This window comes from Daucus carota, chromosome 1, assembly GCF_001625215.2.
Source record: "Daucus carota subsp. sativus chromosome 1, DH1 v3.0, whole genome shotgun sequence".
NCBI lineage: Eukaryota > Viridiplantae > Streptophyta > Magnoliopsida > Apiales > Apiaceae > Daucus > Daucus carota.
Genome location: NC_030381.2, coordinates 31,056,990 through 31,084,596, shown reverse-complemented (window position 1 = coordinate 31,084,596; position 27,607 = coordinate 31,056,990). Strand labels below are relative to the sequence as shown.

General features: G+C 33.7%; 3 protein-coding genes across 5 annotated transcripts; 2 read left to right on the top strand and 1 right to left on the bottom strand.

Moving 5' to 3' along the window:
* Positions 1-1,914: 1,914 nt before the first annotated feature.
* Positions 1,915-3,525, bottom strand: LOC108220876 (F-box/kelch-repeat protein At3g06240). Its single transcript, XM_017394760.2, has one exon. It carries the CDS (start codon positions 3,357-3,359, stop codon positions 2,280-2,282), a length of 1,080 nt encoding a protein of 359 aa, XP_017250249.1. The 5' UTR covers positions 3,360-3,525; the 3' UTR covers positions 1,915-2,279.
* Positions 3,526-5,835: 2,310 nt separating this feature from the next.
* LOC108227465 (pseudouridine-5'-phosphate glycosidase) lies at positions 5,836-25,441 on the top strand. Of its 3 annotated transcripts, none has more exons than XM_017402625.2 (13): positions 5,836-5,996; positions 7,208-7,319; positions 8,189-8,299; positions 10,509-10,591; positions 11,061-11,120; positions 11,295-11,355; positions 19,323-19,429; positions 19,505-19,582; positions 23,060-23,105; positions 23,200-23,320; positions 23,425-23,510; positions 24,789-24,866; positions 25,096-25,441. In XM_017402625.2, exons 1-13 carry the CDS (start codon positions 5,967-5,969, stop codon positions 25,113-25,115), a joined length of 993 nt encoding a protein of 330 aa, XP_017258114.1. In that variant the 5' UTR covers positions 5,836-5,966; the 3' UTR covers positions 25,116-25,441. The 3 variants fall into 3 exon arrangements, with proteins under 3 accessions (XP_017258114.1, XP_063935780.1, XP_063935781.1); XM_064079711.1 differs by having other exon boundaries at positions 5,844-5,996; positions 7,233-7,319; XM_064079710.1 differs by lacking the exon at positions 11,061-11,120.
* Positions 15,631-18,088, top strand: LOC108227640 (uncharacterized). Its single transcript, XM_017402898.2, has 2 exons — positions 15,631-15,761; positions 15,868-18,088. The coding sequence occupies exon 2, from the start codon at positions 16,388-16,390 to the stop codon at positions 17,054-17,056; it is 669 nt and encodes a 222-aa protein (XP_017258387.1). The 5' UTR covers positions 15,631-15,761; positions 15,868-16,387; the 3' UTR covers positions 17,057-18,088.
* Positions 25,442-27,607: the final 2,166 nt, after the last annotated feature.

Below are 27,607 nucleotides of genomic sequence, written 5' to 3'. Positions count from 1 at the left end.
CTACTCATTCCCTAAACTTTAGGATCCACTTTTTATTCCTCATAAATAGGTAACCCCTAAGAGCATCTCCAGCAGTGTCTTAGTGTCTTCCTTATAAATATTATAAAATATTGAATCATAGTGATTTAGGATAAGATTTTGTATTTCAACTCCAACAATGATCCTTATAATTCATTCCTTATTATTATTAATAATAAAATATTTTATATTTATCGATAAATATGTCAGTGTTTTTAGGTCATCAAATTTGAGAGAAGAATTATTTTCTTTACCCGGGCTAAACTTTAACATACAATACCATTCTCTTCTTTTTTATATACTAGCTTATAGCCCGTGCAAGACACGAGAGCTTTTTAGTTATTTATAAATTTTTTAAATATTTTAAATGGTGTGAAAAAATTTAATTTATAAATAATAAATTAAAATTCTCAATAATATAAAATTTGAAATTATGATTTGTTTGTAAGTTAGAACTATTGCAAGAGCATCTCCAGCAGATTACATATACCATATCCTAAGCTAAAAATTTAAGAAATATGGACAAAAATTCACTCCAGCAGAATTCCTACTCATTCCCTAAACTTTAGGATCCACTTTTTATTCCTCATAAATAGGTAACCCCTAAGAGCATCTCCAGCAGTGTCTTAGTGTCTTCCTTATAAATATTATAAAATATTGAATCATAGTGATTTAGGATAAGATTTTGTATTTCAACTCCAACAATGATCCTTATAATTCATTCCTTATTATTATTAATAATAAATTTGGAAAGAGATTGATAAAAGATGGAAGGAAGAGAGAGAAAATAAGTTACAATAAGAGAGAGAAATGATTTTTTTATTAAAGAAATCAAATAAGGCATGACTAGTGGTGCCTTATTAATAAGGCATGGAAGGAGGATCCTAGTGATTTAAGACACCTCTAAGACACTGCTGGAGCACTAATTTATGTCACATTCCTTATAATTGGACTTAGGACGTGAAATAGAGCAGCTGCTGGAGATGCTCTAACTCATTCCTCATTTGTTTTTTTTAATAATTAAAGATTCAACTTTCACTTTTTGGACTCTCTTTCTCATATTTTTTCTTATTATTTTTTTGTTAAAAGAATTTGAATTTAATACTATAATAATAATAAGGAACACAAAAAGGGATCATTGTTGGAGTTCTCAATCAATACATGATCTCTATTTCTTAGAATTTGAATTGTTTATTATATATTTAGGGAACCTAGTTGGGATACCGTCGGTGATACTCTAAATACACCATCACAGTCATTAATGGATTCAAATAAACTATTGTAGTCAAGCCTTTCCTATTCTCGTATGTATTATGCCAAAATATTAAATTCTTTCAATCAAATTTTGAAATATTTTGAGTAGAATATGTAACGTCAACTTCTATTAGATTATATTTATAAATGTATTTTATATTAGAATTATTATAATGTGATTTAAATATTTTTCTAAAAATTTATATGGTTCTAGATTAAAATTGATAAACATAATTTGTTTTGAATTAAGAAAAGGAATCATAAACATGCAATAAGAAGGTGGAATCTGTTTTGCATTAAGAAAAAGTTTTTGTATTCGTTCCTCACATAAATCCGACATATTAATTTTAAAATATATTATATAAAAATTGTGACGATGTGATTTATATGATTCTACAAATAAAACTTGTAGGAAATATTTATTTTGCATTAAATAAACCATAAACACGTGAAAGACAGAATTTGTTTTGAATTCAAAAAAGTAATTATAAACATGCAAGTAGATATCAGTTTTCTTATAGAACATAAGTTAATTTTGTTCTAATCTAACGGTGCTTATTTGTTCAATATACAATCCGCAACGGATGATAAACTTTTGGATCATATAACCATGCGACTAAATTACATCCTTTACGCTTATTGTATATAAGTATATAATGACATAAGTACCATCTTAATAATAAATTTTTATAAAATAAAGTAGTGACCCGTGCTTCTCCATCCTAGCCTGACACAAGAACAAATATTTTTGTCATGGTATAAAACTGGAATTCACCCATTATATGATTCTTGAGAACACACCAATCTGTCAAACATATGAACTGATCCGCCAGAAGCTCTGCTTGATATCTGCTTAACTAACATAAACTGAAAAAACATTGAAACTTGTCAATCATTGTCTTTGAAGTTCAATCTTGCCCTTAATTATACATGTACAAAGATTAGAATCATAAAAACAGGCATGAGATATGTTTGAGCTAAATGTCAATTAAACTTGTACATTCAAACTAGGCAACTTCCGTTTCATCAGAGATCGATATCAGACTCCCCCTGTGTCCATAAACTTGTGCACTGGAACTGAAACCCGAAGTATGTTTGTATTTTAAGCAATCAGTCTTCAGACCGTAACTGAAGTATCCTTGAGTAGTGGTCAACAATAGTTCGTCCTGCTTCCACATTCCTATGACTTCAGTAAGCCGATGATCAGGAAGAAGAGTATCGATACTGATAGTATAATCTCTGCTCCATAACTTGCTTTCGTAATCCAAAATCCATATATCAATACTGGTATTACATGAGAGATCAAGAATTGCTAAACTGCCTTGAATATCCAATACTGTAAATAGCCTTCTGTCTTTATCCAAACATATTTGGGGATGAGAAATTAACTTAAACGTCTCGTTGCTAACATCAAACGCCATGATCCGCCCTTCACAATCCTCAGAAGTTGTAAAAGGCTCTGTCATCCAATGCAAAAAACCATGAACAAAGACAGGCTTACCATATGTGACATACGGAGCAGGAACACTAGATATCCGTCTCCAGGACCACGTCCCTAGAACGTGCACTAGTGTGTAACAACAACCTGATGCTCCGTAGATTGTACAAACCATCTTGAACTTGTTTGTTGAACTATCAAAGCCTAATCCATAAGCCCTCTCACTCTCGGACCAGTAGTTTTCAATGCTCAATGGAGGCAGAGTTCTGAACTGATTCCTCAGAGGATTCGACACCACAATCCTAACCCCCCTGAATTCCGCAAAGTACATTAAGCCATTGCAAGAACCAAAAACACTCCCCTTGGCTTCAAACTTAGCCATCGGAACCTTGGCTGCCTGGATCATCCTCCCCTCCTCATCGTCACATCCTGCATACAAACTTATTGTTTTTCGCGTAAATTCACCAAATTCGGGGCTAATCAGCAGAGCATCTTGCTGAGCCCCTCCACAACGATACTGCATGTAGGCATAACATGGATCATCGATGATTTTGCACCATGATTTGGAAACACACCTCAGTTTCAGAAGTGTTTTAATAGGCACTCTCAAGAAGATGTTGCAGATTATATCATATGGAAATTCATCCATGATTGATTGTGCTACACTTTAATCTCGTTGGAGTTAAATAATTTGGCCAAACCAATTTTCTTGTAGAAGAGTAAATTATGATCGATAAGACCAATAGGAGTTGTATGTTGTTTTTGTCTTGGCTTGGAAGAAAGATGTTTAAAATTTCAAGAGGAAAGAATATTATACCTAAACCTACCTCACATAAACTAACATGGAAGGAACCGTCCCATTCCTTATAGAACTTGCTATTATTTTATTGAATAATTAAAAAACAAAACGATTTAATATTATGATGATTCATAAGATTCCATCAACAACCAGGGGTTCTGTACTTCTGTTGAGGGAAAATCATAAAGTTTTATATGTAAATCACAAACAAATTTGGATTAATTTGCAGGTTTCTTTAATTTTAAAATTTATATTCATGAATCTAGCTCTTTCTATTTTTTCTTAAAGATTTTAATTTAAATACATCTCTTTGATATATTTATTTGTTGATTCTATTTTGAATTTGTTTAGATTTCTGATTTATAAATATAATAATCTTAAAATATTGAGGCTCAATAAGTTAGATTGTATTGATATTTACCTAGAAGGTTATTTTAATTTGTTAGCGGGTCATGAAGCATGCTCAGTCCAAAGTCCATCATAAAAGGTGAAAGATTATTAAAATCATATAAGGTAAACAAAATTATCTAACATGGGTAAGTTATATGGAGACCGCATGGAGTACTGGAGTTCTCCATCCGGTCCCTTCGTTTTAATGAAATCTAACTACTGTAATTTTTTAATTTTTTATTCGAAAATCTGTGTATATATTGTTATCGTATACGTATACTATCTTTAGATGTGTAAAAAACTTGTAACTGTTTGGTATGATTAAGTGTCGGTTTGGAATCTATCCTCATGTTGATCTTTAATTTGTTCCCCAATTCTTCTCTTTGTAATTGATTACAAAGTTGTTACTCGCTGATTTTTTGTCTATGTTAGACTTAACCGGTTGTTCTGCAAATAGTTATTCATGAAGAACAGTCCTGTAAGTTGTTTTCAGTTACGCACTTTAGTTGAAAGTGTTCTGCAAATGGTTACTCACCTATTTATTTTTCAATTCGTGGTAGTTTATGGAATTAAACACTGCGTCACTTGTTCTGCACATCGATCTCACCAAAAAGCAAAGACAGTGTGTCCCGTATTGCACGCATACAAAAGTCAATGGCAGTTTTCTAAATCACAAAAACAATTCCACATGTCTCTCAATCTACCGTTTATTTTATCATAATTTAACAATGTAGGATGAGGTCTCCAAAACTCCCATGTATCTATACTCTAAGAAGCCCAACTCATAAGAAAAAAAAGTAAATGTTTGATGATGAATTTTAATTGAATTTCGTTAAATGATGATTCTTTAATAAATATCATACACAAGGATAAATTAGTTATTTTAAATGAATAAAATGTGAACTAATTTCCTCACATACTTTATAATCAATATAAAAAGTAAAAAAAATATGTTATATACAATATAATATTATATATATTTGTAATGTAAATTATATATTTGGATGGATCAAATCATATTAAATATATACTCCCTCTGTCCCATTTAATTCTATACGTTTCTTTTTAACTGCTCGACACGCATTTTAATGCTCTTATAAAATGTAGTTCCGTAACTTATTTTTGAGATTTTCTTTTTCTGTATAAAAATATAACATCCAAACTTTAATTCAGAAAAGAAAAATTTTAAAAATAAATTGCACTACGTTTTATAGGAGCATTAAAGTCCGTGCCGCGTCCCCGTCCCCCAATGTATACTACTCAGGGGACGGAGATTAACTATCGAAATAAGTAGGGTCATTTCAATATTAGATAATTTTTTTAAATGCTGTGTATCGAATTGGTATGGACCAAATTAGACGATCAAGATAATTTTTTGTTACATATTTTTAGTGAAAATTAGAATAAATTCAGATTTTTTTCAAAAAGAGTTATAGGCCCTGTTTGTTTAAGAGAAGCAGAAGCCGCTTCTGGCTTCTGCTTCTATTGACCCGTTTGTGTAAAGAAGTAGAAGCACTTTTAAGAAGCTGAGAATGCTAATTTCTCTCTCACAGCTTCTGCTTCTCTTCCAAACACTTTATTAACATATTTACTTCTCACTTCTGCTCCACTTCTCTAGTTTAAGCAAGAAGTCACTTCTTTTAAGCTTGTCCAAACGACCCCATAAACTCAGGTATGAGGAATGTGATTAAAATATAGTTCGAAGGAATCCTGACAATTTTCTCAATCACCGGATTCTCAAATTTAATAATCATTTTCTGTTCGAGAGGATCAGTGGTTATTATTTATTTATTGTTTAGATAAATACTTTATATTGTTCTCTTCTAAATATTTATTTTATCATTTTATATTATTTATGATTTTATTTCACTAGACTTTTATAATATTATAAAAAATGAAAAATAAATATATATTGAATGTGGAATGAATATGAAAATTCTGTCACCGGAATCAAAATTTGGTTTGACGACCAGAATCCTTTATTTTTTATTTTATAAAAATACGGTGACCCGCTGAGACGCTCTCAGGACTTGCTTCTCCTCGGTTTCTTACTTCTGTTATTGAAAAATGGCGCCTACACAATCTACTACCAACAAGGTAATACATATATGTATAAACATCGTATATATACTTTGTGTCCGTCTTATAATTGATTGATTTCATCGGTAACTACGAATCTGTTTGGTTAGTACTAGTAACCAGTGTGTGTTCTTGTATTATTGTTAAGTGTTAACTTAATCACTCCAAATCCAGGCAGCCTTTTCTGTAATTGTATTATATATATATGTTAATTACCTTAAAGTGGAGGGGGGAGAATCGAACCTGAGACCTATTTGTCACGATAGGTGCTCGGGCACTAGACAGGGGCAATAAATTTGAACAAGAGAGAATTTGGAGTTTGCATACTGATAAATAAATGTGCTGAATAATAGTATCTCCAATGAGGTTGGCTATAATGGTTGGCTAAATTGGACTTGTATGAATCTGCAACACATTTTGTTTCGATGGTACTAATTATATTGATCGACTATATATTAAATATGGCATGTTATTATTATTTCAAGTTGTTATAATTAGAATGTATTGTTTTAATATGTTAATGGATGAAATGTCATTTGCTACAAATCTGTATTGGTTCGACAAATATAGCTATATATAGGAGCTTGGCTACAATTATAGACAAGGGGAGAGTATGGTTAAATTTTGATATTTTCATGAGATAATCTATATTTTTTATTTTCGGCATGGCAACTATTTTTTAGCTAAAGGTTTTTCATGGTTGAAGTTGCTATAATAACGGGGAAAATGATAGAATTAGCACCTTGTGGATTTTAGGTGAGACCCTGTTAATGCAGTTCAAAGGGGTTATTTCATTTTGTGCTCGGAATTTCTTGTATTTGTGCTTGGTCAGTGCTAGGGTTGTATTTGATGATTGACAGCTACTAATATACTTGTATATGAAATAATATTTTCACTGTTGACGTGACAATTTTAAGAATCGTTACTTTTTCTGTTAATTGCTATGTTACCCGGACTCTTCATTTTGTCTCGAGTACCCGTGTCGGACACTCGACGCTCGGACATGGACATGGGTATGGACACTCCGACATTTATTTTAAGCCAAAAAGATGTAAAGTTTTCAAATTATTGCCGAGTCCGACACTCGACACGTATCCATGTTGGACACTTTTAGCCGAGTCCGGGTAACTTAGGTTAATTGAGCCATATTACTTCGATAATTTTGTTTTTTTTGTCTTCCATGAGTTTTTCAAAATGTTGTGGTTATTTAGTGCTCTTTCTGCTTATAGGGTGCCAATTTTAATTGTGCATCAGGGCTGGTGAAGATTTCCCCCGCTGTTTCTCAAGCTTTGTCACAAGGGAAAGCAGTTGTTGCTCTAGAGTCCACCATAATATCTCATGGTCCGCTAATTCCATACTCCATGCTCTTAAACTTCTGTTCGTTATGTTATGTCATTGTTTAGTGCTATTATATATGTAAATGTATAATATATATATATATATATTTACATTCCAATGCACCATCTATTGGTCTTATCTCTTCGGGTACTAAGCTTTGGCTTGTTTGGGTCGATTTCCTCTATGCCTATGTACATATATGTCTATGAACACATGGAGATAACTCGCTCACCATGTTCCTAACTAAAACGCATGTCAATACTCAATATATGTTGTATCATGTTTTTTTTTTTAAACCTATTGATCCACAAAATAAGGTCTCTAATTTGTAGCAGATTCTGCTAGGAATATTAAGGAATAGCCTCATCCATGAAAGTTTTTCTTTGTAATTTACAGAAAGTAGTCCTTCTTAGGGCTCATTTTATGTAGGGGTAGTTTGATCTTCTATCTTTTTCTATACAACAAGTTTATGAGTAGAGGTTCTTAAATTCTATGGAAAACTTACGGTCCTTCATGAATTCTTATATATATATTAAAGAAACAGAGAAAGAACTCTGTTCTAATTGATGCAGAGCACCCAGCTAAATAAAAAAGATAGTGCCCATCCTAATCCATAAGCGGGAACTGTCAAGTTATGACTTTTCATCCTAAAATTTGTTGTCCATAAGTAGTTGGAAAGTATGTTAAGACAGTCTTGTTACTTTATACAAGTTCGTTCAGAATCTCTGGGCATGCTCATCTGAACGAAGATCGCTTTTGCACTCTCGTATATCTTTTAAGTTTTATTCTTAGATGAGCTTTTGGGTCTCCTTGATGTCTTATCTTTAAATTTCATATCTTTTCAGTAATACTAATTCTATTGGTTTATTCAGGAATGCCTTATCCTCAAAATTTAAAGACAGCGAAAGAGGTGGAGGCTATTGTAAGGGAAAATGGAGCTGAACCAGCTACGATTGCAATTTTAGATGGCATGCCATGTGTAGGTATTGGTATTAACCTGTTTCTTTTCAGATTTTTTTAGGAGCATCTTCCCCTTGAACATCATGTCAGTTTAAAAGGATGAATATTGTATTGTTGATGACTTGATGCACTTCGACTTATCAGTTTTTTTATTATTGGAATCACACTTTCTATGTGTTTTGAGATTAAATCATTCCTCACTAACTAGTTGTAAAAAAATTTAACTCCAAAATACTGGATGGTTTTCAAGAATACTGAATTATCACGTCCCTTCCAATTTAATTAGATCATCCCTAGTACTGTGTATCATATACCTCTTTACTTTTGTAGTCAATCCTCAGTTTTACGTTCTTCCTCAGTTTATAATGATTCATCTTCTTACTCTTATGTCTCAAACTCTCAACTCTATTGAGCAGTCAGTCCTGTTCAGTGTTTCATTTACAGATATTGGTTCCCAGTAGTTTGTACGAAAGCAATTTTCTGCTTACAAATTTTTGCCGACTTCATACTCTTATTTGAACTAGATGATTCTTCTGTTTTATTTAACGGGGTTAATCACCAAAGTCATGATTCATTTGATCCAAATGCATCAATTGATTCACTTATTGTGAACGTGACTCGACTGAATCACTAATATAAAAGAGTAAATGACAAAGTGGTGGCTGAGGTTTGGCAAATTTTACAAAACGGTGGCTGGACTTCAAAAATTACAGAATGGTGGCTCGAGTTTACCTCCGCCTTTTAATAAGGTGGCTGCCGTCAAGGTTCGTTAAATCTGGCCGTTAAGTCCAAAAAAAATTTTAAAAAAATAATAAAAAAAGGGTAAAAGCGGATTGACTACCTCCTTTTGGCTCCCTATTGTCTCATCTCTCTGTTCTCTGCTCAGGACCACCACGACGAGGCTCAGCCCCTGCAGCACAAACCTTAATTCAGTCACACAAGAAAGAAAACAAATAGTCATACACTGCCATCATAAGCTTCATCTCATATTCCCTAGAAACTTACACATCAACTGTACAAGCATTCTCAGTCCAATTACATCGCAAGCATTGCTTCTTTCTTTCTTACAGCTTACTAATCACACACAATACTTAGCATTCCTAATCATGTTTAATCCTTGCTCCACCCATGCGCTTCTTCGCGTCGTCGATGCCAAACGCCGCCGCGGCGACTTGCCATGGCCGAGCTTTTGGGCCTCTTTCCCCTTCCGATTGACCTACCCTTAGCCTTTTTCACCCTCAATAATCGATCCCAATCCTTGCTCCACCGCTGCAACACCAACCTTGCTCCACCCATACACCTACAAATACACACACCCGTGCTTTTCCTTTCTCTTTTCCCTCCACAACTGTCCCCGTCCTCCTTTTTCCTCCGCGAGTCATCGCCGGCAACGTTTCAGAGGGAGCAAAACAGTTGGTGTGCATAGTTTAAAGACCCAAACTTTATTTGATAATATAAATATTAGGTTGATTTCCTGATATACCCTTCATTTTATTTGACCTCTTAGACTTAACGGAGCAAAACTAACGGCAATGGACGGCCGCCACCTTTTTAAAAGGCGGAAGTAAACTCCAGCCATTGTTTCGGAGTTTTTGAAGTCCAGCCACCGTTTTGTAAAATTCGCCAAACCTCAGCCACCACTTTGTCATTTACTCAATATAAAATTTTGTATCAACTTAGTCATTAAAAAATTGAAAATTTGTATCAAGCTAATCATTAATTGATGTCCTTGATACAAAATTTTAAATTAGGAACTAGATTGAGTCACTTTTGCAATGAGTGACTCACTTGATCCAAGTAGCCCAAAAACTCGCTAAAGCCTTTTTGCTGTATGATGAAGAGTAGTACCAATCAAGAATGAACTGCAATAACATATGAATGAGGAACAATGTAAAACTGGACATAGCTTTGTCCTAGGGAAACTAAATCTATTTAAAATGGTATAATACTTTTGCATAGTTGGAGAGTATAAAATTACCCCAAGATGTAGAGTTTCATCGTTCTAGATTTGTTGAAAAGGGCTTAAATTTCGTTTTCATGTGAAACATGCCAGTGCAGATATATGGTGGATACCAACACCATGGTCTTTGCAAACAAATCTGTCGCCCAACTGTGTAAAAGTATACAAACTCTGATCTGATGTATAAGGGTACTCAGTGGGTATTGTGTTTAGAAATGTTACAAGTGTGGGTTGTTTTCTACTTTCTTATGTTGAGGTCAATCTTACATCAGGCCTGACTTCAGAGGAGTTGGAGAGGCTGGCTACTCTGGGTACCAAATGTCAAAAGACAGCTCGCAGGGACATTGCTCATGTTGTGAGTTCAACTCGACTGCTACCAGTCTTTTTCTCGTAGACCTCATGTTAGGTGTTTAGTTAATGCAATATACATAAATGTGTTCCTTGGTTCATTTAAAAAGTAAAATATCTGATTGCTTGTCATGCACCAAGGACTGGGATCCAATACAAAACTCTCAGTACTCATTCTGCTTAATAGGTATTGTAAACAACTTTTTCATGGGTGCTTAAGGAGTGTTGTACTCCAACTTGTGGCTTATATGTATTCGATTTCAAGTTCTAGTAATTTCTACCAGTGCATTATATTTTCTGGTATAAACCATACACATTTCAATTTCATGGGCCTATATTCTGAAGTAAGCTGTAATTTGGGTAAGCAATGACAAGCAAGTCCAATATCTTACGCTAATTAATCTTCAAATAGTGAACTATAATATACCAATATTTGTTAAATCCTAGCAAGTTTCATTTGCTTTATATTCTTTTAGGTAGCTACTAAAGGGAATGGTGCAACAACTGTTTCTGCAACTATGATCTTTGCTTCTATGGTAATTACAAGCTTTACTAGCTTCACTTCACCACCCTATTCCAGTCCACAACCCAAAAGTGTGTCACAAAGAATTCTTTTAAGACCCCTCTTTTAGGAAAGGGGTAATTAAGTCACGTTTTTGTAAAGATTATTAAATTAGATATACTTTGAAAATGTGAAATTCATATTTCAGGTTGGCATTCCTGTGTTTGTTACTGGAGGTATTGGAGGAGTACACAGATATGGAGAAAATAGTGAGTTTCCATCAGCTAATTACTCACTTAAATTTTTTTACTATATTGATTATCTTAACCTCTTTTACTGCCATGATTCCGCATTTAAGTAGACAAAATCTCATTGTACATTAGCTACATTCTTTCTGGAACCAAGTTAAATTGCGAAAGACTAATAGTACATATAATACTTAGTTCATATTTGTCATTATACTGCTAGGCCTGGCTACTGGATATTCACAACGCAACAACAATTAACAAGCAAAAGAACTGAATAGCAGATATTTGTATTAATAACAGTAACTATAAGATGAATTGTGCTGAACAGGTATCTCTAGTTCAACACAACCTGTAGGTTTTGAGAGGCTTGGAACTCTCCTGAGATACTAAGACACGGGCTGGATACTTTTTCGAACCAACCCTAATTCCCTCTTTTCCCCCCATTTTACTCTACTCCTTTCTCTTGTTAATTTACCTAACTGCCCTTCCTTTCCTAAAGATCTATTTACTCCTGAATATTGGCATTGTTTTCTTTCTCCTTGTGTATGTCAGGAATGGCTATCTTAGTTGTAGTACTTGCTAATAGTAGTTGTTAGGATTAGTACTTAGCAATATACCAGTAGGGTATTACTATATACTTATCAATATCAGCACATGAGTAAACTATAGTAAGGGTAGGAGTGTCATTTCAATGCTAGAAGTTATTTACGGGTGAGGTTTGCCTATAAATACTTGTATGTCCAGTTATGTTGAAATTTGAATATATGAAATGGAATGATTTCCACCAATTCTCTTTCTCTCTCAATAACTGATTCTAACTCTCTCTTTAGGGTTTCTAACCCCATTCTATCTCTCTGCTTGATTCTCACTTTACTTTCTCTTTCTAGGGTCTCTAACCCCGTTCTATCTCTCTGCTTAATCTTTGTTTTTTATGTGTCTATCTTTCTCAATTCTATGAATTCTCTCTAAACTCCCCCTATCTGCATGTTATCTCTATTTTACTTCTTGTTCCTGCCTTTTATCAATAGAAAGCACCAAAACAGTCTCGAATAGCTCGAGAATCCACCAATACTTGAAAGTGTATTTAAACTTAACGTGTTATTGGAGGTCATTCCTTGGTTATCCCGCCTCCCAAAGAGCCACCTTGTCCTTAAGGTGAAACTTAAAGAATAGCCGATTTAGAGCCGGAAAATATTCTTATGTCGCTTTAAACTATTGCATACCCTACCATATCACTTGGACTTCCAGAGAAGCAGACGCACGCTTAGTACCCCTTTTAGTTATGCAATAAGTACTAAGTACCTTTTGGTTATGGTTATGCAATAAGTACTAAGTTAGCTAGTTGGTTGGAGTAGTTGGGGATGCTTGCAAGTCCATGATAGTTCGCTAGCTTGTTTCTGCTCGGACACATGGACGAGGGGGTGGACTTTGGATGTTTCTGGTAATTTCATTTGATAGCCACCTTACTCACGCGCTAGACAATTTGAGAGGGGCCATAAAAACCGGCTATAATTTCTCCCATGCAAGTCTTGCCAAATATTGTTTGGGGTAAGGTTGAAGTTTTAAATTTTTAAATGGACCCATTCTCCTTCTCTAAACCCAATTTTCCTCCTTTTTATGTCTTCATACATATTCATCTTTTGTTGGTCCCTAATAGATTAAATTCGAGTTCATCTGACATCGCATCCCTCTCAATCAATTGCTCTTTGATGCTATTTACCCACGTATGTGAAGTTGTCCCTTGAATGTGTGGAAGGTGGCCTGAACATATAATGCTATGGAGAGTAAGATTTGGTTGAATGCACAACACCATTATAACTATACTATGCCCAACTATCATAACTATACTCTATGCGCAGTTGCTTACTCATGAGGCTGCCCAATCACAAAACATCTTAAATAGATCTCCACTACCTTATTCACTATCTATGTATGTACGTTGGACTAGGGGTATTATTTTGTGGTTTTATGCGGTTGTGTTCCTTGCAACATAAAAATATCTTTAGAAAAAGACTCAAAAAAAATTTATCGCGGTCCGACACTATATTTGATACGAAAACATAGAGACGAAAGGGGTAGCTTTGGCCGGGAATCTACTCTAGGAAAAGGCACTTTCTTTTCTTATGAGATTTTTAGTTACAGGTAAAAGATCCCAAGACGCGCATCCACGAGATAAACTATATACATCTTTGTGATTCTCAAGTTCAAGTCACTAGTTGAGAAACCGCGCGTTGCGGCGGTCTATAAAAATTATATTAATGATTCAATATTAATATTTGCAGAATAAATAATTTTGTGACTATCTATAAAAAACATATTAATGTTTCAAAATTAATATTTGTCGGATAAAATAAATATATATTATAAAAATCCTGATGTAATACCAATACTAATATATAAAATTGCAAAATTAGACTATGATTCATGGTGAAAAAAAGAAAATAAATTGATATACGTAATTAAAAATTTAAAACATGACGAATCTTAATTTTATTTGTTTTTTTATGAAAAGTTATCATGTTCTTACATGGTCATCTTCCTCCAATTTTTTTTATTGATTTGTGCACAAAAACATCTAACTTAAATCTGTGACATAGCCGTCTGTAATTACCCTTACTTATAACAACTTTTATCTTTTAATATTGTATAAACAACATTTACTTAAAAGTTGCTTGAACGGAGCAAACAGATAATGCATGAATAATTTTTTCTTGTATACAAAGTAAATCATATAAAAATTAACAACAAACATATTCGATGAACAAAACAAATATTATAAAAGAATAACCAAGAAACATACATCACTGATAGTTAATTTATTGATATCGACCATCAATATCATGTCAAGACTATATTCTTTTCCCGTGGTTGGATTTGTCAGACTCCAATATAGCGGTTTATAACTACCTTTACTTGCAACAACTTTTATCTTTTTAATACCGTATAAACAGCCTTCACTTATTGTTGCAGAAGAACGGCACCTCCAAGTGTGAAATCTTAGTTTGAAATCGAGCAAGAGAACTATCACCAGAGATATGTAGGGTTGTGGTAGTGAGAGAGAGGAGGTTGTGTTTAGATGATCCAAAACCCTACAATCTATAGGGGTATTTATAGGTGCAGAGAGATTTGTGTGCTACTCTTTCCCATAATTAAATAATCAGAAACAAAATCAGATTAAAACTTTCAAGTTACTATATTCCATAAATAATTTGAAACAAAATCAGATTCTGAAACTTGCTTCTAATATATCCGAAACTAAAAAAAGTAGTTCTAATTTTTGATATCTTTCATCCAAAAATTCCAGAAAATTAGAAAAATAGAACAGAGCGATGTGAGAGGCGCCACCTACACGCCCCTCGCTTCTCCTTTATATAAGTATATTGATTGGACGCTTCGTGTCCCTGCCCCTTTTTCTCTTTCTTGGACTTTGGGCTTTTGTGACTTTGTCCAACTTCTAACTTAATATCTTAGTCATCTTTTTCCAAAGGCTGTTGATTTTGCTTCCTTGATTGAAAAATAGAAGGTGAATCAATTAGACTACGAGGCTCACCTTTGGCTTTCGTCTCGGTAGGTGTCTTGTTCAATTCGCTCCTAGAAATATAGAAATCCCTGCCTTCTTACGTCAATCTCACAAGCCTCCTCTCGATTCTCGATCAATCACTGTGGCGGAGCAAATCAAAATAGAACCCTGCCTTGAGACTCTATTACCTATAAGATATGAGGATGTTTAGGGAAAAAGAAAGCATAGTCCTTAGGTACAGGATCAGGGGAGTCAAAGAGGAGATGCCCTACCGGGAAGGTGGCGGCCTAGATTTATCATATAGAAAGCTAAGCTATGTCATTCACCTGATCAAATCGTTTGTAAAGACAAACTTTTTGGTGCTAAGATCCAAAGTCGAGAGGGAAACATCCCAGATCGTACGCTAAGGTCCCTAAGTAATCACTTGGTGGAAAAGGAAGTGATCGAGCGACGTGCATTAAAAATCAATAAAAAGCTTCTGCAAAGAAATGATCCTTGATCGGTCTTTATGTGAATCAAGTCGAAGGCGGAATGAGATATTAAGGTTGGTGAGTGATCAGAGCCGGCTTTAACCCTATGCAGCCCATGCAATGGCATGGGGCTTGCTTAAAGGGGGGCCCATTTTCAAATTAAAAATTATATATAATATATAATATACAACCTCTGTTGGTAGTAGATTGAAACAAAAACAACCCTGCTGCAAATTAAAAAGCCAAACAACGCTCCCTCACCCTGACCCGTGTCCCTCTTTGCTCAATCGTTCAGGGCTCGATAACTCTTAATTGATCTCTAATCTTTAACAACAAAATCAAATAGCAAGCAAGATCAACGAGAACTACAACCAGAGGGCTACTAGTAGAACTGCAAGAGGAGATTAAGGAACTCATCACATCAAATAGCAATTACAGTAAGTATTCTGCTTTTATCTTGTTTTCACTCCGGCTCTTAATAAATTTAGTTTAATTTTGATTGTTTGTTGTTGCTATCTGTTTGTTTGGTTGTCATAAAATCAGTCATAACATGCCTTCAAAACAATTAAGTGGTTCTGCCAAGAGAAAGAAATTGAATGAAAGAGAAAAATTAGAAAAATCTTTAAAAGGGGGAATTCTGAAATTCACAAAGAAAATAAAAGTTTCGAGTGGTGCAAGTGAAGATATAGTGGAGGAGAATGTGTTTCAAGATACTGAAAATATACAAGATAATGTGAATGCTGAAGACAATATGGAGAATGTGTATACATTTGTGTCTGAAGATGTGGTTGATTATAACCAGCCATTCGGACCATTAGATATTTATGATTCAGGATATTGGGATAAATTCAAGCAAAGTTTTAGAGATCTTCCGGTGGAGAGAGGCCTGATAAGAATTTTACAAGCAGACTTTCAGTTTCCTCTGATGATTACTAGAGTAAAATTTTGCCAAATGGAGAGAAACAAGATAGAAGATGGCTAGTGTATTCAATTGCTGTGAATAAGGTATTCTGCTTTTGTTGCAAATTATTCCCTCAACAGAAATCTAATAGTTATTTAGTAAATGGGGCATCAAGATTGGGGAAATTTAAGTATAACACTTAAGGAGCGTGATACTAGTCATGCTCATGTCAAGTGTTTAATTGATTGGAGGGAGGCAGAGAAAAGACTACAAAAAAATATGACTATTGATAGTGAGTTGCAAGCACAAATCAAGAAGGAAAAGGAGCATTGGAGACAAGTTTTGTTGAGGATATTTGCAATTGTAAAGACCCTGGCTAAAAATAATTTAGCATTCCGTGGTGATAATGAGAATACAGGGGATGATCATAATGGAATCTTTTTGAGCATAATTGAAATGATTGCTGAATTTGATCCGTGTATGAAGAAGGATATTCAAAGAATTGCAAAGGGGAAGACTCGCCGACATTATCTTGGTCATAATATACAATATGAGATGATCCTCTTATTGGTTGGTAAGATTAAAAAGATTATTGTGAAGAAGATCAAAGAAGCGAAGTACTTCTCTATTATCGTTGATTGCTCTCCTGACAAAAGTCATATGGAACAAATGTCATTGGTAATAAGATGTGTGAATGTTTCGACGACTTCAGCAAAGGTGGAAGAGTTCTTTATAGATTTTATAAAGGTGGATGATACTTCTGGTGAAGGATTGTTTAACTCACTTTTGGGTGCTTTAAGAGATGTCGATCTTGATATAGATGACATTTGAGGACAGGGGTATGACAACGGATCAAATATGAAGGGCAAGCATAAGGGCGTACAAAAAATCTTCACTTGCTTCTAGATTCGAACAATTTCAAGTATATGAGAGTGTTTTTGGCTTCTTGTTTGATGTACAGAAGTTAAAGTCATTAGAAGATGGTTGTTTGAAGACTTCTTGTGAAATTTTTGAAGCATACTTAAAGAATGACATGGTCTTTGATATTGAAGGCAGTGATATGTTCTTAGAGTTAAAACACTTGAAAAGAGTTCTCCCTCCCACTTGCACAGATTCACCTGGAGTGTTGAATTTTATAAGAGAGTTAAGTGGATGCTACCCGAATGTCTAGATTGCATATAAAATTTTGCTAACAGTGCCTGTTACAGTTGCTTCAGCCGGGAGGAGCTTTTCAAAATTGAAGATAATCAAAAATTATCTCCGTTCAACTATGTCTCAGTCTTGATTCCGAGAGTTTGATGAATGAGTTTGCGTCTAGAAATGCATGTAGAGCTATTTTTAAGAAATAAATTCAGTTTTTTAATATACAGGGGCCTAATTTTTTATGCTTGCATGGGGCCTATTATTTGTTGGAGCCGGCCCTGTGAGTGATAGGACGTCCTAACCATCCAACCGCTATTGCATCCCCCTTATCCATTGAGCATTTGAGCCTGCCTTGAATAATCCCCCTCTTGCCGGAATATTGCCGATGTAATCATAAAAAGCTAATTTTTTTTAAAAAAAACAACTAAATTTTCATGAATTTTAGACTAAATTTATGATAAACTTTGATTTTCGGCTAGCCCCACACTAACTCTTTGATATATCTCTTGCTGGAAGTACCCTTGATCCCATTGATAACAAGTAGGCCTCAATAATTCGATTGGGGTAGTTGCCTAACCATACTACATAGTTCCCGGCAACAACAAAAGTTGCAGAAAATGACAATGGGCTGATATGGTCTTGACTAATGATATTGGGCTACTTGAATGGGCAATGCTGCGTTGGGTGCAACAAAGCCCCCCCCCCCCCCCCCCCCCCCCCCCCCCAGCATTGAAATTGGGGGGTAGCAGGCATCTACGTCAATCCGAGTTGTATCTTCGGTTGAAAGGCCCACCCACTTGACAAGCGGAAACCTTTCAATTGGTGGAGGAAGTCCAAAGGTTGAGGAGTTGCTGACGGAATTCCTCTTTCAGTATCTTGTATCCAGAATGGTACAACTTTTACACCATTTTGATGTCAGAATTACACCATCCACAAAATGTACTCCAACCCCTCCACACGATATCTTGCACCACACGATATCTTACACCAAAAAGAATCTTTTACATATAAAATAGAATATTCCATCCCTATCAAAATATATATATATATATATATATATATATATATATATATATATATATATCTTACATATTCTTTGTCAGATTTATTTTTTTACTACACTGTGTTCACAAATGCTATTTATCTAAGAACATCAAGGTTTTAAAGATACATAATAGATTAAAGAAAACCCATATCTATCTTTATGAAGTGGGCAACACAAGCTTATTGGGTTGCAGAACTTACATCTCATAAGCTACAGGTATCAAAATTTTAATATATAAGTAGGACCATATAAGAGCTTCTGGCATGCGTAGGATCAGTACCATAAATTATCAATATTTTATTTTCATAACAGAGATGATATCTTGGCAGAAATCTACTTGTCTCTGTATTACCTGTCAATTTTATGATCACACATACATGCATTACTTACATATTTCTACCCTTTATATGTTTAATTGTGTCCATAGATTAAGTATTCTGGAGCCTCCTAAATTAATATCCTTATACTTCCAGTGACTTCATATCTAGTTTTAAAGAGATGTGAACTATGGAGTAGTTTTATTACACATGTACTTGCCATTTTGCTTTCATATCTAATTTCAATTATGATTATCTCCCTGAATTACTAATTCTTTCAAAAGATCATCTGTTTTTAGTAGTTCCGTACATTCTCGAGTAGAGTCCTCTTAGATTGTTGGTAGTATAAATTGACAAAGTCCTCAAGTTTGACACAGTTTCTTTGTCAAGCCAGCAGTTTCCACTGAACTTCTCTATCTTCCGGTTTAACATGGGTGAAAAGATGATCTTCGTATGTTAACAGTCGGCAAGTGGGACTTTATTAACTAAACAGAGTGATTTGTACAAAAGTGTTGTGATGAAAACTGCGCTATAGCAAGTAGAACTCAAGTTCTTATGATGACTTTTCTTTCTCTTTGATACTTCTGTGCAGCCATGGATATATCTTCTGATCTTACAGAGCTTGGAAGAACTCCTGTAGCTGTAATATCTGCTGGCGTAAAATCAATATTAGATATTCCTAGAACACTCGAGTATCTGGTATACAACATTTAGTACTAATCTTAAAGAAATATGCTGTCATTTTATCAACAAATCTGCATGTCTGTTGCACAGGAAACTCAAGGAGTTTGCGTTACTGCTTATAAGACTGATGAGTTCCCCGCTTTTTTTTCTGGACAAAGTAGCTGCAAGGTATGGATTTGTTGTGCGGGATTATACTGTTGTCCTTTTTTTAGTAGAATACGATGGTGTCATTAACTACCTGTATGAATTTATGATGTATACCTGTGTTGTAACTGTGATTGCTCTATGTGAATTAATTTTCCTGCTGCAATCCTAAGTAATGGTGCTTTTTGATTTTTCATCGTTTTTTAAAGTTAGTAAAAAGATGCTAGTCGAATGAGCAAAGAATTATTAGTAGCTAGTGATAGGAGAAAATGACTGAACTGTATATGATAAAGGGTGGGCCTCGGGTTGTCTGTCCTCAATATACAGTAACCAGCGCTTTGTTAAAGTAAGAATGTGCTTATCAAATTCGACATGCATTTGCTTATAACTGATTTTTTATAGACTACTCCTTTCACAATCATTGTTGTCACAGCGGCTAGTCAAGTAAGTGGTTAAGGGAGGTCGACTAGGTGCATGTCAATATTGCAATAGCTTGGCCGACTGGGCGGCTGACTAGAGACGGTTTGGGTCACTGACTAGTTGATTAAAATAAAATAAAAACTTATATTTTAAATTTTTAAACCTTAACCAGCATCCAACTGCCCAATCGCAGGTAAGACCTTCAGACTTCTCCTTTCTTTCATAATTGATTATAATATTATATACGTATATATATATATATATATCTATATATATATATAGATATGTATGCATGTATATAGTTACTTATATGAATATATATATATATATATATAGGCTCATGATCAAATAGAAACCACTCTTAAAATAAAAACTAGAAACCAGTTTCCCTGCCACTATTTATAACTACGGGTATCACTAATTTATACTGCACTAATAACTGTTTTTAGACAGTATGTAAACCATGACTTTTATTATCAAAATTGAGAAAATCTACTTATCTAAACTATTAATAATCGATTATAGATGATCAATTTTATCCGTAGGAAGGTTTTTGGTGGTAGGAAGGTTTTTGGTGGTAGGAAGCCGCAAGAGAAGTTGTATGATGATGGTAAGTAGTCGTTAGTTTTGTAAGTTATGATGAAAATTGCATGTGACTATTGGTGATGATAGACAATGGTGGTAAGTCATAGAAACGTCTGGTAATGGTGGTAAGAGGTCCATTATTACGATTTGGGTGAAGATGATGGTCATATACATTGCATATATGTGTATATATATATTTATATTTGAGAGATTTGCTATATATAAATTAGTGATTTGTTATGTACAAATTAGTGATTTCTGTAGTTAAAAATAGTGATAAAAAACGGTCCAGAAACTGGTTTTTAGTTTTTAGGCTAATTTGGTTTCTATTGGAGTAGGACTCTATATATATATATATATATATATATATATATATATGTATGTATGTATAGAGAGAGAGAGAAAAGTTCCTTGGAGTACTCTTTTTTTTGGAGTATTGGAGACCATCGTCTAAACCGTCCACCAATCTTTAATCTAACGGTCTACAATCAAAACTAAAAATTAATTTAATAAACATTCAATTAAATGTATATATGGCATATCTAATGGTGGCAGTTAGTACGAAAAATATTATAGGATTTCGTTAGAGATGATCATCATGCTTTGACCGGTTTTCTTATTAAAGAAATTGTACTATACCATCTCTTTGTTCTTCAACTTTTCTTTCATCTGTAACTTTTCTGTTGAATTCAAAATGTTATCCTTCAACCTTCTTGTGAATTAGCTAGCCGCCCTGCTAATCTATCATTCCCCTTTTTAGATAATTTAAATTCATTATCTTCTATGAAAACTCGTTGTCCTGCATTGTTTAGTTTGTCTCTTGATTTAAATTCATATTGTCTCCCATATAATATTGTTCACCCTTCTCATCTAATTTTACCTCCATCCTACCAATTGGAACTATAAAAATATGTTCCGCAATCATCTTCATGTATTCAACCAAACAAACACTGTATCATCTCTTTGTTCTGCAATTTTTTTGTTGAATTCAACATCTTATCCTTCCACCTTCTAATTTGCTTGTGGCTGTCCTGCATTTTTCCCCTCCTGATTTAAATTCATATCGTCTCCATCATGACATTATTCACTCTTCTCATCTAATTTCAACTACATCCTGCACTCATTGGAAGTATAAATATGTTCCACAATCGTCTTCTCATTGTATTTCTCTTCTACTTTATTGTTTAATAGATTTGTAATAACTTACAATTTTCCATTGTGTTGACGGAAGTGCGGGATTTTGGGTATATGTGATACATGTTTCTCATCATCTTCCCTTCTCACGTAGTTTAGATTACTGCTTTCCGCTTGATGGTAATGCCGACTATAAATACGTATATTAAATGCACGTGATGTGCTAATTGATATAAAAGCAAATTAATATATCTTTAATCGTGTCCATTGAATAGGTATATAAATCAATGGTGGGAGATGTGGTCTCCAGGTTTCCAATAAAATTGGGTCTCCATAGAGCCCAACTCTCTCTCTCTCTCTCTATATATATATATAGATACCGGAGAGGGGGGGCGGGTATCTCTAGTATTAGTATATTATTACTTTTATTTTAATTGACACTAAAAAAACCTAATTTTTTATGTTTTTTTTGTGTGTAGGATATTTTATGTTACTTTATATACATATTGGGGTTATTAATGGACTAGATCTATACCTGGACTACATAGTGGACACTTACTCAGAAGTTAGTGTTGCCAGCTTTTCAATCACCCAAACATTCATATCAGAGATATCTGGGGTATTAGTATACTAATACCTTTATTTTAATTTGCATTAAAAGAAATTCTATTTTTATGTTACTTTATATTAAACTTGGTACCTATTATAATTTATATATAAAAACTGTTTTAGTAATATATTATGTTAAAGATATAACATATTTTACTAAATGTATTAATATTAGTTGCTCGAATAGTCGTAGACTGGTTGATGAGCCTCCTTGCCCGAGGCCCGTCGAGTCGATGTACCGCCATAACAACCATGTTTGGAATATATGTGCTCATGATGAATGTGGTAATGCCTCCATTGCTTGTCTTGTAATAAAATATTTGCATTGGTAGAGAATCAGAGACCTAATAGTCTTTAGCTGAGATAATGTTAAGCAATTAGCACAAAACTCCTCGGAACATGGTGTTTGATCAGATATGAAGTATTGTAACATAGCTGTCAAGAAAAGAGATAAGGAAAGAACAAGAGGACATCACTAATGTCTTGATTGTTCTATGGTGCATGCACCCACTTATGCTCTTCAACTCTCCAGGGCAGCCTAAGTTCCCGTCGCTTTCATGCAAAACATTAACTGCTGGAAGTTTTACTGATGCTATATATTCTTAAAAAGTTGGCACTGCATGCATAGTGTTCAGTCACATCTTTCATAAGATTACTAATACAGTAATCCTGGACTTCAGTCTGATACAAGTTTCTTTAGCCTTCTCTATTATTCCGTTCTGTAACAAATTCTTATAATATGACATACATTAGGCACCTTGCAGAGTAAATTCACCTGAAGACTGTGCACGGCTTATTGGTAAGTGATGGAGAATATATTAAAATTTTAGTTTCATGTAACAACTAATGTAAAATGCTTAAAACTCTTTGTTCTCTGTTATTATCTAAAGCAGATGCAAACTTGAATCTTCAGCTTGGTGCCGGTATATTGATAGCTGTTCCAATCCCTGAGAAACACTCTGCTGTAGGAAGCGTAATTGAATCTGCAATACAAAGATCCCTTAAAGAAGCTAGGTAAAAGTTCCAAGTGTAACTATATAAAATACTGACCCTGATATAATTAACATATTCTTTAATACTCATCATATGTTAACCTGGTTGTATTGGTACGTATTTAGGGATAAAAACATAACAGGCAATGCTCAGACTCCTTTCTTGCTTGCAAGAGTGAATGAACTGACTGGAGGGGCCTCTTTGGCTTCAAGTATCCTTTTGTCGGTGCTCTGTAACTAGAGTATTATTGCAGCATCCTCAACTTAATTTAATTGGATCTTAATTAAGATCATGAATTTAATTGGATCTTGATTAAGATCATGAATTTAATTTGATCTGGATTGTTCGGAATTGAAAATGCAACTGCAATGGAACATCAGTATATGATTCATGATCCAAGCCTCTGTCTGGAGGCATCTGAAAGTAAAATAGAAGTGTGCCTTGTTACCCTCCACCATACACATTGCTTTGCCTCTTCCACCAGACCACCTTTTATAGCATAAATAAATTATACATGTTTATCAGGCAACATTCTATATTGAGTTGCGTTCACACATTGAGTCACTAGTCGCTAATTGTGTAGTTGTCTTTAGTTGCTGAGTTATTTTCATACATGGGTGCCTCATTATCTCAACCAGTGTTTGTAAATTTTTAGAGTTGAAAATACGATTAAATCATGATCTGTATTGTTGGATCATGAAAAAAATCATGCCCCACCACCGGATGGGTCCGATCAATGCTCTATTGTACAAGTCGACACATCATAGAAGATCATAGCTAGGTTTACATTAGTTTGGCTCATGTACAGGCCTAATTAGCAGTATATTCTCTGTGTGGTTTATTTAAAGTAATGTTGCCTTTGTAGGAATGGAATGGCTGAATGATTACTGGGGAATGTAGACAAGAAGTACTAGAAATGGAACAAGAAGATGAGTGAATAAGATAAAGGAGCGGCAGAATCAGATGGCCTACCTCATTCCGAAAAATATGATTGTAATTTGGAACATTAAAAATGTTGTGGAACCGGACTAACAAGATAAATGAATTTTTTCCTAGCAAAGAATAGTAACAGAGCTTTACATATAGATACATGCATAAATTTAGCTGACTAGTGGCTTAAGATATGAATCAAGTTCTCAGTAAGGAATTTTGTGGTGTGAGCTAGGCAGCCAACAAATTTGCTAAGTTACTTATAACTTTTGAGAGGCAGGATTGCACGGATTGAGGGGTGCCAAAAAAAGGCTGTACTTATTAATATATAGGGCAGCACATACCCCACTAGTTTTTCTTGGTAATAAGAGCTTAAACAGGCAACGGTGCCTCCATGCACGCAATGTACATTATTTTCCTGGTTATAAGAGCTTATACTAGTATATTAATATTTTTGTGATTGACTAATTATTATATGTTAAAATAGAGGGGTACACCACCTGTACCTCAAGTACTATATAGCTCTACCCCTGCTTGAAATCTCCTTAATGAGTCTAAGACATTGCACTTGTGAAAAATAATGCACTTGTGGGAGCTCAAATAGCCACCTGTCTTGCTCAGCTTCGACAACCTAAAGGTGAGTACAAAATCTTTATTGTTGGCTTGTTGCTTATAATATGTATAGAAACATATGGTAGAATTTTGGGGGTGAGGACATTCCTGCAGTTATTTAATATTGTTGAGAACATGATTTATCTACTTCGAGCTATGTAATGGCTTATATCATGCTAATTAGAAGACACATCACAGCTGTTTTCCGAAATTAGACTGGCATTCTAATCTAGCAATTTCATTTTGTTTTACAGTAACTTGTTCGAAGTTGTAGGCCAAGGCCTTCATGTCCTTGCTGGATTGAAAGCTTATCTGTTGATTTTTTCACTTGAAATCTTTATAGTGTGAGAGTGATGCAGAAACAATCATACAAGTGTACGACACAACCCTGTGGGACTTCTAGGTGAGAGGGTTTTTGTATCATAATTAAAAGGACAGGTCTCCAACTTGACTTTATCCTCCTGTTATAGTTCATACAGTTACTTTGAAATTTGAATGTTCATTGTTCACAATGGTTACTCTTATGTGATTGAGCGAGGAACCTAATAATGAATTTCAGTTCTATTGACATAATCCACATGTTTCTGTGTGTTTGTTTCACATAGGGTTCAACCAACAAACTTTTAGAGTTTTTTCTTAATAAATATTGTTTTATTTGAAATTATTTATATAAGTTATACTAGCCCATTACCTCATGCTAATTGCTAGCATATAACTTAATTTACTTTTTATATGATATAAATGTTTTGTTCACATTGGTGATTGGTGATCATACTTGTGTCTGAAATTATTCATATCATTGGTGTACATAATCCGATCAAACTGATAAAACCCGGCCTTATATTCGATAGCGGGAATCGAGAGTTTATATGATTCTTTGATAGAAACAAATCACAAAAGGGTATGTTGCTGCAATTTTGTAAGGATTAATAAGCACCGAACTAATGTCTAAACTCAATGATTTAAAAGATTTAAAACAAAGAAAAAGGATCACAGAATAAGAAAACGTTGTTTTTAAATTGTCTCAATAATTGTATAATCTATATCTATAACAATAATAAAGATAAAGATTAAATGAGACAAACCGGAGGGGGTTGGGGTGAATGGAATGAGTAAAAATGAAAGAAAATAATAGAGTGTAAGAAGAAGGACTTTGAAAAATATGAGAGAGTAGTAGAGATACATTTTGTATGATAAGATTTGGGTATAAATATGTATGATAAGTAATGGAGCATTCCTTCACAAAATGGAAGGTTTGAGCTTTAGTTAAAGGTGATACGAATGGAATGACAATAGGAATGAAATTATTATACATCCAGCTAAATTATAGTTCAAATCTCATTCCATTCCATTTATTCCAAATCTCATTCCATTCCCTTCATTTTCAGTCATCCAAACCAAACACGGATTATCTTCGACCTTCAAACTCTTAGGTGATATTCAATAAATCATATCATAATTAAAAAAATATAGATATCATATAAAATTTTGTTCATTTTAATTATGCATTATCATTATTAAGAAATATAGTTAATCAGCTGATGTTGGCTATATTTGAAAAAATATGTAAATATGTTATATTATATAATAATTTAAAATTTTAATTTTTAAAAAATTGTTATGACAAATTTTAAAGTATTTTAATCACTTAATTATTTCTTTTCAATATTTATAAATTTTATTTTATTTTTTAAAAGTATTATGACGTCTAAATGTATATATTTTAGCTATAATATAATATATGGATAATCATCTAAAATTAAAATTAAGAGGTTCTAGGTTCACTCTAATGGTGTTATATATAATTATATTATCTAAAATTATACATAATAGTTTTAGAGGTTTTACAAATGTAACTACCGTAATTTTAGTTAGTTATATTTTTTTGTCAAAGGGTAATGATTAGAGTGTTGAATTTTTACCTTATTATCTAAAATGTGGCGCGTAAATGTCATGTAGGTGTCAAATAAACAGTTTTACATGAGAGGTCTAATGCTTTGAGTTGCTCTAATCTAATAGTTGTATAGCGCAGGATTAGATCTAACTTCTCTTCCTCTTTCGATCTCTCAAAATAATATAAATATTATATTCCAGATTGTTCGAGTCTTCTTGCGAGAGAGTTTCAACAAAGGGTTAAGCGCTCCATAATTATCGATCAGTTTAAATCAAAATCAACGATTTGGCATGATCCTTTACGCATTTAGATTTAATTTTAATTTAGACAAATTAAAAAAAATACATAATTGAATAAAATGTTTGTTACAATTTTTTTTTAGTTTTGTCTTTCATTTAAAAAATGATTTTTTTTAAGATACTTAACTTTTAAAACTTTTTTGTGCAAATAAATTTCAAATATGTTCTTGTAGTTTCTTCATGAAGGTGCGATTGATGAGTCTGGTTAACTTAAACTAGAATTTCAAAATCATGGGTTGTTATTTGGATTAGCAATTTTATGACATGAGAATGCCAATCTCACTTGGATGTTAAATCATTCTCTATACTCTATTTGTGATACCCACTCTCATACTTTCCATTCTAATTATCGATTCTGATTCTTACTCACCATCCCAATGCCTCGTATATTTGTACAAGTTGAATATAGAATTCCATTTATATTAATATTATGAAAATGTTTGGTTCATGATTAATGAAATTGGCTAACAAAAATCGGAATCTGCAACTCATATATTAGTATTTGGATTATCATTTTATGATATGAGAAATCACTATCATTTTATGATATGAGAAATCACTATCATTTTATGA

What these genes read in the sequence shown, in the direction of transcription:
- LOC108227640 (XM_017402898.2), top strand. Translation starts at nt 16,388, where the DNA reads ATGGGGCATCAAGATTGGGGAAATTTAAGTATAACACTTAAGGAGCGT.
- LOC108220876 (XM_017394760.2), bottom strand. Translation starts at nt 3,359, where the DNA reads ATGGATGAATTTCCATATGATATAATCTGCAACATCTTCTTGAGAGTG.
- LOC108227465 (XM_017402625.2), top strand. Translation starts at nt 5,967, where the DNA reads ATGGCGCCTACACAATCTACTACCAACAAG. An exon ending in ACACAGATATGGAGAAAATA is followed by an intron (nt 11,356 to 19,322) that starts GTGAGTTTCCAT and finishes ACTTCTGTGCAG; the next exon opens with CCATGGATATATCTTCTGAT. An exon ending in AGACTGTGCACGGCTTATTG is followed by an intron (nt 23,106 to 23,199) that starts GTAAGTGATGGA and finishes TATCTAAAGCAG; the next exon opens with ATGCAAACTTGAATCTTCAG.